General features: G+C 40.2%; 1 protein-coding gene across 17 annotated transcripts in view; it reads right to left on the minus strand.

Moving 5' to 3' along the window:
* PTPN5 (protein tyrosine phosphatase non-receptor type 5) overlaps positions 1-18,591 on the minus strand; it is a 91,056-nt gene that overhangs the window by 60,505 nt on the left and 11,960 nt on the right. For 10 of the 17 annotated variants that reach the window (XM_054828809.1, XM_054828813.1, XM_054828823.1 and 7 more), the window contains one exon: positions 6,061-6,171. The exons of 5 other annotated variants lie outside the window; for them this stretch is intronic. In XM_054828809.1, the coding sequence (XP_054684784.1) occupies positions 6,061-6,070 (10 nt within the window). In that variant the 5' untranslated portion in view covers positions 6,071-6,171. Of the gene's footprint in view, positions 1-6,060; positions 6,172-7,192; positions 7,251-18,591 lie in introns of all 17 variants that reach the window. 2 more of the 17 variants (XM_054828814.1, XM_054828806.1) reach the window with 1 other exon arrangement.

Here is an 18,591-nt window from a genome sequence, read left to right on the forward strand (position 1 = left end):
AATTTGGAAAAAGAACTCCAAATCATTCTGTCACTGCAACTGGAAATGCACTGTTTATCTGGGAAAGAGAGAGGCAGTGTGGAGTGCACCTGGAGGAAAACAGATGTACATCCTTGTGGAAATCCAGGAAAAACTCACAGCTGCTGGGGAAGCAGCAGCATAGTGGTTAGAATACCTTGCTGTGGAAACCCAAATCACAAGCTGGAGCTTTGCACCAAACCACTGTGCTAGATCAGCCTGTGTGTATCTTTTACTTAGGCTGTTAGGCTGAAGATGACAACACACCACAACACACCACTACAATCTGCTGTCTACAGAAACCTGTATGCTCTAATCCAGTTGATATGGCCTGCTAGGCCTTTTGAAGTTCAAGATAAACTTTTGTAGCAGTTCATGATTTGAAAATGCATACTCCACCAATACCAAACTCTCAGCGTTGCCAGAGACCAGCCAGCTTCACAGTTTTCTAGTTACAGTGACATGATGAATTGCAATCTTTCCTTGATGACCTAGAAAGTCACTTAGTGATACAGAGACCCAGAGACGTACCAGCAAATGGATTCTGCTATGTTTTCATGCAGGATGCCTGAAAGGTGACCAAAGGATTCCAACTTCCACTGGAACTTCAGCAGAAAACAAATAATCCATTTCCTTAAATGCCTCATAAAATCCCAGTCTGAATAACAGACTAATATCTTTGGTATCAAACACAAAGATATCCTTGATAGTGTGACTGCTATGCTGGGCTAATGGAACTGGCAGAGGAATAAGCATACATCAGGGGACAGTGTCAACAGGCTCACATCTCTAAGTTACAAATGCCGGTTTACCAGAGTTATATTCCTCCCTTGGCATGAGGCAAGAAAACCATTTTATGCTCTTCCTTCTCCTTCTATCCTGTGCATCAAGTCAACTCACTTACTACCTGTGCAGCTTGAGAAAGGATGAATTACAAGAACAACTTAAAAAAAAAAAGCCTAAGAACTTTTCTAGCCCTTCATAAAGGTATGCCATACAAAAAACATCTTCCAAATATTACCTTCCAAGTCACTACTTTTCCTTTAAGATCCTGACAAAGACAAAATTTTGCTATGAGTTTTTACCCATGTTACCCATATAGCATATAACACATGGCAAATGCATGTTACATACACATTTAACCCATTGGTAAATGCTAAACTTTCCAACAATGGTTACATTTCTTTTGATTCTCCTCATTACTGCAATTGACATTTTCACCACTTTTACCTAGTGTGCTGTGAATGCCACTTCTTCATGATTTGTAATGGAACAGGAAGAAAAAATAACCCTACAAGAAAATGGGTGGGATTTTTCATGCCAAAGAGTGGCTTTTTTCATGGTTCTGTTTGCATTCCACAAGCAAGCATATGGTTAGCCAAACTCTGCTCAAGCTACTATACAAACATTTCATAAGCACAAATCTCTTTCTGAATCAAGCATTGGTTAGAAATGCTGACTACTGTTTATAAATACTACACTGAAATCATGGAATGTCCATGTAATGAAAGCTCAATGTTAAATGAACAGTCTCTCAACCTGTATTTGTCAAACCATTAAGTAAAGAAAACAATCTCTTCTTCCTTCCGCTATGTTCCCATAGAAGCATTCTTTCCACTGAGAGTATATTGCTATATTTTATTTTTCAAACAGAAGCAGTATAAACCACACAGAGTCAGACTAAGGCTTCCTTATTCACTACTTCTCTCTTGTTTTTCTAAGATATCTCCCAGAAGTCATCAGGAATATTTGTGCAACACCATCAAATGAAACAGGGATTACAATCTGGCTGACAAGAAACAACAATTACTCTCTCGTATTGCAGATAGCCAATACCTTTCTTAAAGTTCCTTAAAGGCAAACTGTCTTATATAATCCTGAAAGAAACCTTACTAAAGCAATAAGGACTCTATAACTAAAACCGGCACATGATAATTTACCAAATAGATACTTGTCAAAAAGAATAGAATGATTTTTAATTTAACTCTTTGTTGAAATCAGGGTCTCTGTAGATACAAACCTGTAGATGCAGTGCATGTTGGAAATGCAAACTGCCTTCTTTTTCATAATCTGATTCTTAGATGCTGCTCAGAAACAGACTGAGATTTTCATCAGTTTAATTTTCAACAGTGTTGAGTTTTGTGCACACACTGCAGAAGAAACTTGCTTTAACAAAGATTTAACTGAAAGATCTCAACTTCAAACTGTCAACTCAAGTGCACACTCCCTCAAAACAAGCACATTAATTTTGCTCATCCCCACAGACCCAAGTAACCTCTTCTATTTGCACCCTGTTTTCCGGTGGCACCACAGCAGCTCATGGCTATGTCTCACAGCCACAGCAAAACTTTTCAAGCCTCCAGGAACACCATCCAGTTTTATTTCATTCTGCACACTTTTTGCTCCATGCGCTATGTTGGATGCGAGCCCATGCAAAACCTAACACAAGGCAGTCCTGTGAAATAAATAGCCTTCTAGTTACTTAAAATGATCATTTTTCAATCTGGTCCATCATTTTATGGTTTCACCATCCCTTTTCATTGGTCAGCACAAACACATTCCAACAGTTTCCCAAGGCATTTTTCAGAATTTGAAAGTGAACACTAGTTTAACATTTGCCCTCCAACCTACCCTAACCAAGCAATGCATAGAAGTTTCTCATTAGCTCACACACCCTGCAATGAAAATGACAGTATTTTCCTTGTATGTGTTTTATTGATTGCTCAACTTAGGCACTAAAACATTGGAAGCCTTTGGCCACATTCTACATGTTCTGCAATATTGAAGTTTATTAGCAGACTTGTGACAGCTGAACAGAATCATACCCTCTTCTTGGGCAAACTTACAACAAGGCCCAGTCTACGGTCCTATGACAATGCCTGGACAATGACTTTTACTTCAAACATTTATTGGAGCATCTTCCATCAACTTTCAAGACATGGATTTGCATTTCATACACCATTTCCTGAGCCTTCACTCAAATTACTATCATTGATACTTTCTAATTTTCTTTGCCTCTTGTACCAAAACCAGTTTGTTCTGCCAGCTCAGACTGAGGCCTTTTCAGTGTACCTTTTCAGCAGGCATGCTTGCCAGAGATATCTTATACAAAAAGACTTCCACCATACTTTACCAACGCTTCCATGCTGATGCTATTATGTTAATGCGAAGGCAAGTGCATGACCTTCAGCTCACATTCAGCTGGAAAGCTTTTCCACGATTTTTTTTTTTGTTGGAACTATTTCACTTTGATGTCACATGATAAACGATTGTCGATCTTTTCTTTCTCCCCTCCCACATCAGGTTTTCCCAGGCTAAGCTTTTCTGCAAAGCAGAACTACCCACGCCTCATTTTGCAATAAAACCAAAACTGTTTGAAAAACTTCCCTTTGTATTGCCCACATATAAAAAGTAAGCCAATATCACTGCTGAATTAAAGATCTTTTTGATGAACAACCTGCAGGCTGTGTACATGAACAGATGATATTTTGGCCAAGTAGAATTCAGTGGAGATGAGAAGTGAATAGAGGGGAACACTTATTTTAGGGCAGTGTCAAAGCCCAAGTGAAAACAAAAGGGGAAGAACTGAAGTCCCATATAAACCAAGAGAAAGGAAAAAAAAGGCAAAAAAGGCAAAAAAAAGCATTACCCTACCAGAGCCATTCACACATTTCCTTCCAAAGCAGCCACTCTGGTGGAAAGGAAATAGGCAGTGAAATGTAAAAGACTTCTGAATATACTCAGTATCCATAATAATCATATACTGGATTTACAGATATTATTTTATTTTTTTTAAACTACCCAGTTAAAAATAGGGGGTGGGTGGGGTGGCTTCTATGTTAGTGGATGGATCAAATTCACTCATGGTTTAATTCCATACTTTTAACTCCATTTTGCTCCAAATTTCAGTGCAGGGATAAATTTAATAAACTCTGCAAAGTGATTTCTGAACTCACTGTTTTGTATAACCAGCAGAATTCCATTTACAACTTGTTTCGAAATTAATACAGTCTATGGCTATAAAGATCAGGTAACATACAATATCATGTTTTTACTTATGCTAAACTATCAAGAGTAAGTGCTTTGAGACCAAAAGTTTGCCATTTACTGCATGCTTGTACATGTCCTAACAAAATGAGGTTTCCAATTACTTGGCACACCTACACACCACCTCAATATAGAAGTAAATAATACTGATGTTTTATGGCCTAAGTTTAACACCTGCCTCAAAGGATCTGGACAAGAGTGTAGAACACAAAGACAGTAAAGAACACTAGCATGATTTAACCATGAGCCAGCCATGTACCCTTGCGGCCAAGAAGGCCAATGGCATCAAAGGGAGCATTAAGAAGACAGTGGCCAGCAGGTCAAAGCAGGTTAGCCTTCTCCTCTACTCTGCCCTGGTGAGGCCACATCTGGAGTACTGTGTCCAGCTCTGGGCTCCCCAGTTCAAGAAAGACAAGGAACTACTGGAGAAAGCCCGGTGGAGGGCTACAAGGATTATTAGGGGACTGGAACATCTCCTGTATGGGGAAAGGCTGAGAGAGCTGGGTCTGTTTAGCCTGGAGAAGACTAAGAGGGGATCTTATCAATGCTTACAAATATCTAAAGGGCAGGTGTCAAGAGGATGGGGCCAGACTCTCTTCAGTGGAGCCCAGCAACAGCACAAGAAGCAATGGGCACCAACTGGAACACAGGAAGTTCCATCTCAATATGAGGAAAAACTTCTTCACTTTGAGGGTGACAGAACACTGGAACAGGCTGCCCAGAGAGGTTGTGGAGTCTCCTGCTCTGGAGATACTCAAAACCTGCCTGGACATGATCCTGTGCAACCTGCTCTAAGTCATCCTGCTTTAGCGGGGGGGTTGGACTAGATGATCTCCAGAGGCCCTTTCCAACTCCTACCATTCTGTGACTCTCTGAGCTTATAGAAAGGAAAGCGCATCCTTTCTGCCATCAAATGAGTGGCAAGCATTGACTACCAACTGGCCAAAGCTGACCACTTATATCTAATCTGAAAAGAGAATGTGAACACCCAGGAGAAATACCTGTAGGTTACCTGAAACTTCTCAGGATTCTTATGTAAGTAATAGAAGGTCACAGCTCAAAGGGCTTTTCAGAAGTAAAGCATACAGCAGATAGAATGAACCCATTCACCTTACAGTTTGTTCACATACAGAACATGTTTTTGTCCTCAAAATGCTCCCTAATAAAGGCTTTTGGCATCCTCTTTCCATAAGCTGGGTCTCCTTCGCAGAGTGGAGTTGATTCTAAAGGCACACGTGCATCAACTGAACTGTCTTCTGTACCATAAAACCCACCACAGACTGCAACAGTCTGCAAGACATCTATACCTGCAAGATGGTATGAAAGGCTGGTCCAGTGGAGCATTAAGGCATATTTAGGCTGTAACCAGAAGGTAAATAGATCAGCTTTCTAACCAATAAAAAGAAAAAAATCTTTTCATCACCAGATGCATGATTGAAAGTCCAAAGTCCAGTAGCTATAAGAGCCTTCATTGCACAGATAGGAAACACTTTCTAGTAAGAGACAAAATATGCTTAGAACCAAGTCCAGAATGACTTGAAAACACCCGCTTCCTTGATGATTAAACAAAACTAATTTACTTACTGCTTACCACAAATAAATAAAAAACATGTTTGAGATAGCTATGGACTGTATTTAAAAGGAGGTTTTAGGATACGAAGGCTCAATCCTTTAGGTTTCCTTAGAAATCCTGGTTAAAACGAGCTTCGTAGACATCAAGTTGGCAATGGAGGTAAAATGGACACTTTGCATGGTGTGAGAACGACAGCTAGATTAGAAGATATAGTCCAAAACAAAAAGATCTAGCAAAAAGTACCTTCCATGCTAACTGGGCTCTGCACTTAATTTTCCTTTCCCTTTTGTTTTGGATTTTTTTGTTTTGTTCCTTTCATTCTCCAAGAAGAGCAGGACAAGTTCTGAAAGAGTATGCAACTGTTATTTTCATCTGTACTGAAGTGACTGTATGATATATCTGATCTTCCTTGCCTTACTTACCACCTGACATGCACTCAGTTCTTCCAGTCACATAGTAGCCAAGTTCCAATGTCTGCTCCAGGACAGATGGTCCTCTGGGATTATTATTTAGGTCCTTTATGCACTAGAATCCTAAAAAACAAGTGAAAAATCTAAGCTTTAACATTATCAGATGTCCAAGAATCATTCAGGGCTTTTACACATAACTTTTCTTGAAAAGACATTCTAAAAGACCATGATGTGATGTTCGTCCATAAAGGAAGTATCAAGCCACTGATCTGTGGGGTGGGGGAAGCATGGAAAGGAGATGAAACATATTCCTTTGTTGTTATTGATCCACTTGCTTTTGCTTATTGCCTGCATACAGAAACTGGGATCCACCTGAAGCCTTCCAGGTATCCAAATAGTATGTACCATAAAGTCTTTTAGTATTTAAGGACAAGGAGTGATCCATAAGCTAAGCTACCTTAGGAACCATCTGTTCCATACGGGAAAAGCCTTCAGCTGAAATCATAATGGCCAATTTTATTAACATCTCAGAGAGTGCTTAAAGGTTTGTGAGGACAAGACAGAGACCCTTACTACTTGTTTGTGAAGGACTGCTGAATGTGTCCTACCTACCACACAGTGGGACTAACTGAATACATAATTTGGAAGCAGACAGTCCATCACAGCCTCAGACTGTTTCCAACCTGCCACTCAAAGCATAGCAAAAACATAGGTAAAGAGAGTCATGCAGGCATGTAAAAAGAAATTCACCTCTAACAAACTGCAAGGACTTTTTCCTTTTTTACAAATTCTGCTAAGGGAGAGGCCAGAGATGTATTCTTTGTCCAGATGATACAACACACTGCCTCCAAGGCTTATATAATTTGTCATCTACTTCTAAAGCACCTCGCACTGTGACTATCAGGCCAGTTTATCCACAGTCTCATCCAAAGCCCACAGAAACCAATACAACTCTCCATTGATGCCAACACACTTAGCATCATAAACCCAATCAAGAAGTCTCCTGAAGAACAAGAGTATAAAGGGCTAAATCCTGAAAGTACCCTCTTCTGCAGAGGTCCTGTTGAAATGACAGAGTTCATTTCACTAGAAACTGATCTTTCCAGTTTTTAACAGGCTAATAAATCAAAGACCACCTACATACCCAGACTTCACTGCTGACACTGGGACATGAAGTGACCACTGCACGTAGATAAGCACATCTGTATGTCAAAGAAAAACACACTTAAAAGCAAGTCACGTTCTTAGAAGACACCAGGATACAACAAGACAGCATCCAGGTAAAAGCAAGTCAGAGTCACATGTGAGGCACTCCTCAAAAAAAAAAAAAAAAAAAAATCACCTCAACCAATATAGCACATTTTAGCATTAAGCAATCCTTTGCTACCCAGGACGAGGGACTAAACTTGCTGTAAAGACCTGGATACACGCTCTGTCTTTCACTTGTAATACAAACATAGTATGGAAGAACTACGTAGGTCCAAGAATAAGAAATACTGTCTGTGTACACAACGTGTGTCAAAACATAATCCAAAAGTTATTCTTAAAACCAGAAAAATCAGGCATAAAGTATACAGATGGTATTTATACTTTTATAGCCACTTAGAAACACCTCTGCCTCCCTCGCAGGAAAAAATGACAACCAATTATTTTTAGCTAGATGTTTTTATTAAGTTTGTTTTTTGATGTGTTTTCTAAAGCCTAAGCTCAAACACAGAAAGAATGTCTTGCAGCAAGCCCCAGGGGGAGTCAACCTTCCTTTACAGAGCAGGTGCCATTCAAAACAACTAACAAGCACCATAAAAAGATGGTGTGGACAGTTTTGAGTCCACCATCAGCACCCCCACTGCTCCTCTGAAACTCCTGGCGATGACATAATCACCAGCTCTGTGCAACAGTTCCCAAGAAAAAGGTTTCATAATGCACACAATTCCACTCCAGCAGCATGTCCTTGAGGTACAGGACCAAGAAATAATGATTTCATAAGCGATCATCACTGGAAAAAAGGAATTGGTGCCTCTTGATTCACTACTGAAGGCCAAATTATATCCCCAAACTACATCAAGTGGCCTAACAGAAGATGCTATCCCTCTCTGTACAGGTCTCCTTATGTTACCTTGTCTTGACATGAAGGGTATCTGAACAGGTTGCCCCAGTATATAAAGTTATTACTTCTGTTAAGTGGAAGTGTAATTGACTCCGCATGCTCTCAGTCCAATGCAAACAGAAGACAACATTGCTAAAATTCAAGTCAAGAAGTGCTTAGTGCTTCTGCAAAAGCAGATTAAGAATGTGTAGGCATATTTATTGTGGTTCAGCTGACACAAGGTAACTTGATCACACATACTACTTTTTAACATAAAGCTGTTTGCAATGACAGCAGCCCCAAATGCTATTCTTTGACCTTCCTTAGTGCCTGCACTCCATCATAATATTCAAATGTTGGTATAAAAGTATTTTCTTTACACACACTGCTGTGCAAGGAGCTTGGTATCATGATGTTTCCAGAGAGGCTAAATGAATAAGAATTAATGCTGAAGCAGTAGGCACAAGGCCTGTATCTCTGGGTCTTGTAGGTTCTATAAAGAGTTACTACTTCTTAAGCCATATGCAGCTGTTGTAGTCTGCCTTCAGTACAGGTGCCTTGTCAGGCTCCACGCTTAATCTCTTTCTCTACACTGCCTCTAAATTCAAGCATTCTTCCTCTGCTTCCTCTTCCCTCCACTACGTAATTTAGGGTCAAGTGTCATTTTAAACTGTTGAAGGAAATAAGCCTACCTATTGCTTAACATGCCCCATCTTTCTGTTTCTCTAACAGCATGTGAATGACTAGATGAAAATACAACTAAAGCAAGAACAGTTAGGAATCGCTCCTGTCTCTGAAAATGGACACAGTCTTGTTCTCAATTACCTTACATCTTGCAGTTACTATCCATGTAAAACTGTTGTGAAAAAAATACTCAGATTTGGTAGCATTTTACACCTGCTTTACACTGATAGAGAAGAAATATGCTGCCATGTGTCCATGACTATGAGAAAAACCTTGAAGGCAGAGTAGTTCTACAGAAAGCTAGTCACTTTAAACAATAACAGCAATACAACTGCATAACCTTGCTTTAAAACTTGCATGTCTTTCGTTATACTGACATGAACAGCTGAAACTAGTCACAGGAGCACTTACTCATGAGCATAAGTGCCAGCAAAATCGGGCTCTGAGTTAAGAGAAGATCTCAGCACTTCATTTTGCTCTGTGTGAAACCTCTAGAGGATGTCTCACAGAAGACTGATAAGCAACTGCAAAACTTCTGGTAGCAAGTACTCAGCAGCACATTCAGACTACTTCATGGAAGCAAGAGTGATTTTATCTTGTGCTCTGCATAAGCAAAAGCAAGAGTGATTTTATCTTGTGCTCTGCATAAGCAAAAGCCCATATTTTTAAGCTACCAGGTTAATTTTTGCTGAAAACACTGACACAGTCTGCCCAAATGCAAGCAAACATTGTGCACGCAATTATCTGGATATATACTCTGGCATTGACAGAGCAGCAAAGCAGGTTAATGTGCAGGAGCACAGAACAGTAACACAAATCCAGAGGGTGGAACACAAAATGATAAAATGGTTTATTGCTACTGTTCATTTTTTCCTAGTTCTGGGAAGGACACAGAATCTATTCCAAAGAACACATCATTCAGGAAATCTGTAGCGATGTTGTGTTGTAAGATGATCCCTCACTCCATCTACAACCCCATATCAGACAAGAGTATTTCCCTGAAAAGGGACTATGTAGAGCCACATGCCCTCCAACCTTTTGTCCTTATATTCCCTTTTCTCCATCTTAAGAATGAACAAACCTGAAGACAGGGCCAAGTCTCCTGGGACAGAGGAACAGAAAGAAACATGTTATTAAAGTGTGTACATAAGTGGTTTCTGTCTGGGATCTGAAAACCAACTTTAATTAACCAGCTGAGTGGAAAGCACAGTTTATATAATGCAGACTATCTGTGGAGACTCTCCCCAGTCATTCCACATAACCCCTTGTAACTGCTAGTCCACATAATAGCAATTTTTGCTGGTAAAAATAAAGTAACTGAGATGAGGGATCTAGATGTCAGCTTTCACAGAGATCAAGAATGAAGAAATAAGCATTTAAAACAGAGGAAATAGAGACCAATCCATATTACACAGGCTACTACATAGTTCTATAAGGGAAATAAAGCTTTATTGCTTCTTGAACGCTTAGAAATTATTTTGTCATCAGATAGAAAGTTATTCAGTGCTAAAAAGATTTTGTTAGTGTCTGCCACTGTCACTGAAAGAGTCCTAGAAGAGTCTGAAGACTTCTGTCTTTCTCTACCTGTACTCTGGAAGTTTGCTTTCTGAAATACTGTATGCTTATGAGATAAGCCAGTGAAAAGCCTGATAAACTTGGAAAAAAATTAGCTCTGGGAACAACTGAGGTCTGTCCATTGAATACTTGATCATCTGGTTGTCAGGCCATAGAACTGTAACTTGATGGTTTGGGATTTTGTCTTTGGTTTCCAGTATCTCCATTTTTTAAGATTCAGCTCAAGAGACTGTCTCTGATTCTGCGTTTGCAGAGTTCTTGGCTCAGTGGGTCCTTAATATTTCTTAGGGGAATTTAAATGACACTACCATCCAAACAACCAACACTTAAGGTTAGCTTCATGTTGCATTTGAGATGATCTGATGCACAAAGGGGTTTGTTTCAGACTGTTCACTCTCCTCTATTCCATCATATCCTTCTATCTTATCTATCTATGCAGCAACTAGGCTGCTGCTTCAGCTTGCAGAATTGATGAAAAACTAATTAATTTGGGGGGTGTGGATTAGTCATCATTACAGAAGTGAAAAGGGGACCATCTACAGTGGAAGCTCACTGCTAGACTAAATGCAACGTTGAACTGCACTCTGCTTACAGACATTTACAGAATTTCCTTGGGTGTTCAGCTCAGTAGTATCTGCATGTATATTTTAAAACTATGGCTAAGCAAGTATCAAATGGAATTAAACTCATTTGTTATAGCTTACTAATGTTTGTCAAAACCTCACACCAATTTTATCAAAGAAAGAGATCAAACCTCAATCAGGGCAGTTAAATGCAAAACTTACCAACAACATTTCCACTGGAAAAAACAAAAGGGTTTTTCCAGCCATTAAAAAAAGTAAACTCAGATAATTGCATATGATATGCAGGGCTATCCTAGTGAACATTTATAGCAATTACTTGAAATTCTGATGTCATTCACAATAGATGTATCAGCTGGTGGTTTTAAAAACTTGATGGTATATTAAAAACTATGACCAATATTGTTTTCTGTGCATAGAGATAAACATCCTGCTCAAGGATGTGAACTCCTATTTAAAAACAAAACCAAACATTAAGAATAAAAAGCACTCAGTATGGTTCTGAGACACATATGTGGCTGCATTGCATATTCCCTGCCTACACTGACAGTGTGGGAGCTCTGTTAGTCATCCAATGCGCATATTTGCTTGGCACAATGTCTTTACTTTCTTATGCAGGCAAGAAAGATGATCACCAGTTTATTGTATTCTTACATCTTCATGTTCATCAGTCAGTATGACCAGGCCTTCCCAATTCAAACTACAAGCTGTTAGGAGATAGACCAGTTCAAAGCAAAGCCCAGGAAATGGAAGGTTGTTAAGCACATCTGTAAAGACACGGGTGACATTTTAGAATCATCCTGCTTAGACATATTTTTTTGGTGAGACCTAAAAAAAAATGTTTATTTTAAGAATAAGGACCTTTTATTGAATAGAAGCCTGATTTAGTTTTGCTTTCAACCCTGACACAGATCCTTTTACTACCTTCTAGGGCATTAGAGGTTCTCCACTGACTTGCTTTAACTGGCCTTCTCTGCCTCCATTCTGGAGGAAGCTGGTGCAGAACCTGAATTTAGTTTTCAAATAAGGCTGTCATAAGACCTCCTTGCCCAGACTACAGCAGGATTACACGGATCCCATCCTTCTGGCATCCCAATTTCATTTAAACCATACAAAACACATACAAGAAAGGTGTGCCCTTTTAGTGTAGTGTTGAGGATGAAATCCAAAGAAGAAGGGAGGGAGGCAGAATTTCCAGGTGCCTCAATGTTGGCAGACCTTGAAGGAATGAGTCTGCCAAATCATTTCCCCTCCCGATGGCCCTGGATGCTGCAAATTGGTATTTCACCATGAGATACTTCATGTTACAATCTGCTTTGTATAGAATTAACAAAACACCATTTCAATTGCTTTCTGACACACAAGGGAAGAAGTGCTTTGAAGGGAGGTAGCTCACGCTGTTTCTTAGCTATCTTGGTGGTGAACCCACTTAACACTGCCTATTGTATTTACATCAAGGAGAAAGCTCACACTGCCCCACTCCACTGCAGAAACTGGCAAGGTCAGCCTGGGACTGCCTTGTAGGACCTCTTCTAACCCCTTCCTTATTTTAAGTGCCTTAGGCAGTACAGGCTGCCATGTCTCTGCTGTTTTGCCCCAGATGCACAGAAATTTGAATTCCTGAGGGCTGCAGTGCTTTGGTATAATGTCTGCTGACTGTGCTCAGTGTGTTACTATCTAGCTGAAGGGAACAGCTTTTGACAAGCAGGAATTTAGAACAGGTAAGATCTAGTCTGATCTAGTGGAGTTCTGTCTTTAATTCTATGATGGTAAGACAGAAGAAATATGTGGGAAGCATCCACAATAATCAACCATCTCAAGTTAATTAGCAATTAATTTAGTGAGCTACCTAAGTCTAGCAAAGATGAATCCTGAGAGATTCTGGTCACAGTTACCCTGATGTAAATCTAGATTAACTCCTAGAGAGAACATCAATCTCCATGACAGTTACTTCAGATTTACACCCAGCTACTCTGAATTTGTGCACTTGTTTTCACAGCCGTGTGGGAGAGCTGTCTCAACACAAATCAGCTCCGCTCTCCTGCAGATTCTGCAAGGTACACCAAGTTACATTTCTGTAAAAATCGAACCTCAGTGAAATGGGGAAATTAAATTCTCCGCTCTGATGAAACCTAAGCCTCCCACATAACAGACAAAACCCCTGCTACAGAGCCAGCCACTACAAGTGGTCACAGTATCCTCCTCAGCTCTCAGTCTTCAGGCAGTAAGAATAATTCCCTCTCACTGGATTTCATGAAGCACAACAGCAAGCATCAAAATTACTACATTCTTCTTCTGCCTAGGACTCTTATGAGTAAGAATAAGAATATTCTTAAGGGTACCACACCCACAGAGCGCACAGTTTTGAGATCAGTCTCACAACCCTACAAAAAACCACATTAAGTCTTTCAAGGTCATCTAAGAGAGTAAAGAGGGGGTAAACACCTTCCAGCCATTAGCACTGCCCCATGTGATACACACTGTAGCTGCGTCAAAGAAATTTGATATGAAAAAGGAGTTATTGTCCTGCCATGCAGCCCATCGCTCTTCTACCAACTCAGCTCTACATCCCCGTCTCTGCACAGCCATGACTTCCCCCTTCATTTACCCCTTAAGCTAACAGCTGGATTAAAATGATATAATGTTCCTTTCCACCCATGTGAATCTCAATCCAAGTAGTGCGGTATTGCTCATGAAATTCTAAGTTGATTCAGGTAAGGAAGTGTTTGTATGCTTCTGGGTGAGCCAGAGTACAGGTCTTAAGTAACAGAGCAGAAACAGATCACAGGCCACATACAAATGCAAGTGCTGTAATTCTGAATTCAACATATGTCCAGAGAGCTTGTCAAATGGTTTGTGGAAACATTATGGAGAGATACTTAGAGCCACTTTTGCTAGATGGTTTAAGTTCACATTAAGAGCTTGCATCAAACTCATTAGCATGGGAATTTGTTTCAGCAAACTATAAATCTCCCCATACCAGCCTAACTTTGACAATTGGACACATTCCTACCCCCATTCTGCTGACAATTATGTTCGCGCTGTAGACCCTAACTGCCTCACCTAGTTTTATCCTTTGCAAGAACTGGTAATCTGAAGGAGCCCAGAATGTGCTTGCTATTCCTTTGTTTCATGCCATAAGTGGGGTTGATAGGGGTACTCAAGATGATCCAGCAAGCTCAGAACACGGTCTTCATGCATTCATAAGGATGTTGCAGAGCTCCATTTCATTTTGGATTTTTTTTTCTGCTCTCCTGTGCACTATTGCTCTGAAGACTGTTTTGCCATTAAATATTAATGTGGATTCATGATCTCTCAGCACTGACTCTCCATCAAAACAGCCTGATCAGCTTATGAGCAAGCATCATAGTAGCAAAACATATGGCACTAATAAAGGTAGCCAAATTTTTCATGGTTCCCAGCATTTGTAGAGTTCAAACAGTGTAAATCAAGTACATTCACAAGTCAGTCAACCCACAGTAGAATACACAGAAGAATATATGTAATCACTAAGTGAGCTTTTGTCTTCAGCAGTATTACAAAATTTCAAAAAAATTAAGCTATTTTTATAGTTAATGCTAGATGGGGGGGCATATTTTGAATCTATAAAATTGCTTGAAAAGGGACAGTCATTTTAGAGTGAAAAGTATTTGGCAACCAACAACTTAAAAACAAAATGGTAATTTTTAGGGTGGTACACTTTAAAAAGTAATCTAATCTAAATAAATGCCAATCTTTATAAAAGATGACATTTTAGCTAAGCAATTCTACACAAAAGAATTTCTTCTACATACGCCAGTTTGGTTCTTATAATTAGACCTCCCTAAAACTATTAAAATTTTATGAACTTGTGTACAGATACAAGTTATCACAGTATAGTAGGATGAGTATTTTAAGAACAGTTATTCCAGAATGAATATGTCTATACATGACGTTTAGAAAGGTATTGCACAGTGATGTTACATGGATAACCTGTAAGTAGTACAGAGTATTGTAGCATCCCACAAATAAAGACAATTCAATGTTCTTCTGAGATGAAGCAAAATAATCTAGCCTCCATGCTTATCTCAACCTCCATAAAACTACTGGGCAGAAATAAAGCTAGAATTACACATAAACCTCAGGTGCCTCTTCTGAACTCAGCTGAGCTTCACCAACAGGTGAGAGAGGAATTCAACTGGTTACTGACAGGCGGGTATGAACATCCTACTTCATTTCTAGAAGACTAACTGGACACAAAGCAATCTGTACCGTTTCTCCAGGTTCTCCCCAGCTGACTCATTCTCCTGTCTGAAGTACAGCAGAAGGGTGAAACAGTTTTTTAACAGAGATGAAAAGTAAAAAAATAAAGTAAAACAATCTCTCACATTATCAGAATCAAAATTGCTTTGTACAGTAGCAAGAGATAGACTAAAACCAAAATTGGATGCCAATTTGCAAACTGCTATTAAATTTCCAGGAAGCTAATCCACCAATGAGCATACCACACCCTAGAGAGTCCTTAATTAGTAGTGTCACATTTGCAATAGGCTAGTTAAGGTTGTGTCAGCATTTACATTATAAATCCCTAATTATATGTTAGCAAAACAATGCTGAAACATGATATACAAGGTTCCAGTCCAGGAAGAAACTCTGGGAGAATGTGGGGGGAAAGTATCAGGGTAGATTGGATTTCATGTTTTAAGTAGAAAAAGGCAGGGCGGGGAAGCTTAGAACCATTTCAAGTTCCAAAAGCAGAGAACATCTTGGCAGGCATTTGAGGCTGAATCCTGGAGGTGGTAAATGCCCTTGACTCTAATCTCAGTAGGACATATGGGTGGTTAGCATACCCCCAAAGAATGAGGGATTACCAGTGTTTAAGTACTCATTTATATGCATAGGAATTAAAGCATGTAGCTGTTTCTGGGGTCTGGAACACAGTCCATCTGTACTTGCTCTGAGAGTTTGATCCTACTCCACCACAGGGCTGATGGTGTCTACAGTCCAAGGTCAGGAAGATAAGCACTATAAACTTCCAAACATGATGAAATATACAAAATATATATATATAAAAAAGAGCTTTACACACAGAATATACTTTGCATTAGATGGAGCATTACTCTCCCCTTGACATTTATATGTGGTGTATTTCACAGTATCTTGGCATTGTTTCTTTGATTAGAAAATACATCCTATAAAATTTGGAGCTCCTACAGCTTTCAACCCCATCAGCTGGAGCAGAGCGCATGCCTCTGACTTCTAATTCTTGGAAATGGATTGCAGTAGTGAGGAGAGGAAGCAGAATTAGACAGTATCAAGAGAGCGGACAGAGTAGACAGAGGCACTTCATGACCATCCAAACCTGCACTAAGTGGTCTCAGTACTAAAGACCAGGTTAAAAAGTAAGGATGGTAAGGTCAAAGTAAAGCCAGTAAGTGGTTTCAGTACCAAATGGAGGTCCATCTGCTGACTACTTCCATCCTTCATTGCCCTGAGACCCAGGCACTGGTGCCCCTAAATGTCCTGCGATACCTCGCTTTGTATCCTTCAACATTTGTTACCTTCACAGAAGTGCACATGTGCTCAAGAACAGCCTTTGCAGTGCCTCACGCCTTGGCTGCAGCCAGCTCTGTCCCACTTGTGAACCCCAGCCCCTTGTATCCTGCCCATGCACTGTGGCTATGTGTCCAGGTGAGAGCAAAACGGTATCGGGGCCCCAGGGCCATGCCACAGCCTCCCCTGCCTGGGTGCTGCCAGCTCAGCATTGATCACTACCCCTTCAAAGCAGCTACCCATGGAAAAACCAGTATGTTTCTTCTAGAGTCCAGCACTGTAGCTCAAAAGGCAGTGGCAGTCTGGTATAACTCAGGTCCTAGGTCAGGACTCAGGAGCTTCCCACCCTATGACTTTCCACATTTGGACAGTATTGTCTAAATTTTACTTAACTATTAAGCATTTGGAGGCTACAAGCTACAAAAGGGCCATACATACATGTACATGAAACACAAACACACTTAATGAACCCAGGTTTGAAAAGCTTATCCATTCACAACATTAAGACTCTAAGTCAACAATCACGACATTAATCCTGACTAGCAACTACTGATTAGAAATCATACTGTAACTCAGAACCTTGCCTTTCACACACTGTTGCCTCCTCAGCATAAACCATGGTGAGCCCGACCTTCTTGCATAATTCCTCCCTTTCTACAAACAGGCTAAGTTTATTTGCATGGTAAGTCAATCTTAAGAAGGATTCGATCAGAGAGCAAACAATGCCCTAGAAAGAGAACAGTTTTCTTGTTTGTACTATTGTACCAACTGGCTGTTTGCTAAATAGCTGCCTTCTCAGGTTAAACTGCCCCCTTCTTAGGTTAAATTGCCCCATGGATCTTGGAGTGTCACACGTTACTGAAGGAAGTAGAACGTGTTATCCCAAAAGGATGAATGCAGCACCTCAAACCATCAGTGTATCACTACTGTATCCATTTAACCTATTGCTGCCACAGCCTTAAAAATTAATGAGTGCTCTAGGGAGCATACAGACATAAGGCTCAAAGCAAATGAAGCTGCTGCCAATACTGTTTTCCTCTCCCTAGACACCACTTCAAGTCAAAACAGAATAGCAGCTTTTGCCACCCAGCAGTGTCAGGATCCTTTCAGACAGAAAAAAATACCTATGCTTGTGTGGACAGGCCTTGAAATTTCACCACCTGCAAGCCATCATCATGTAGTCTGATCTTGTTCCCTCCACCATTTGGGGGATTTTTGTTGTCAAGTTCCTCACAAAGAGGAATTAAGCTACATTTTGGGGTAACTTCTGAAGTTATCTTAGTCCAAGTTTTGTGAAGATCTTAAACCTTGCTTAAAACTAACGACCTGCATGCAACTAAAGGGAGTGCTTAGTTTCTCCAGCTCTAGCACTGACTTCATTTCTCGCTTTTCTGTGTGGCAGTTAACAACACACCCACAGACATGATATGGCATATACACAGAAACACAGGTCAGCGAAGTCATTTATGTAAGGCCCCTTCTTTAAGGGACTATCTCACGCAAAGAGAGGGGGGGGCTCTGCTTCTGCATCATATTCCTCAAATGTGAATGCCTAGTGGGTGCAGGGGGGGATAAGAACAATCACTCTCTCACTCTTTCCAGCCCTTGTTTTTCATGGCATCACTGCACACACAAGAGAAACAGCTTGTTTTGCCTTCCAATCCCTTTGCTTCCCCAAAAACACTCCCCACATTGATCAGTGTCACTGAGAAATAGTCAGCCAGAAAAAGGTTTAGAAATCTTCAAACAAAATAGGTCAACCATTCAGAATTACCATCAATAAACAGCTCCAAAATGATGCAGTAAGAGATTAACAGAGCAGCTTTTAAATTTACACTGGTCTAAGGTCTGAGACCAGTTCTTGAACAACATGAAAAAAAATGCTTCTCTAGAACAAAGGACCAATATCATGCAAATCACTATGACTTGCAAGCAAGGCTTTATCTAGCCTGACATCTTCTCACAATTTTAGATTTCTGCTTATCTCTCGCTCTGGTAACTTATGAAGCATCAGCTCCAAAAATCATGCAGCAACCAAAGAAGAAAGTTGGCAATCACAAGCAGGTAGATGCAATGCTTAAGCTC

Source organism: Grus americana, chromosome 5 (genome assembly GCF_028858705.1).
Source record: "Grus americana isolate bGruAme1 chromosome 5, bGruAme1.mat, whole genome shotgun sequence".
NCBI classification, from domain to species: Eukaryota; Metazoa; Chordata; class Aves; order Gruiformes; family Gruidae; genus Grus; species Grus americana.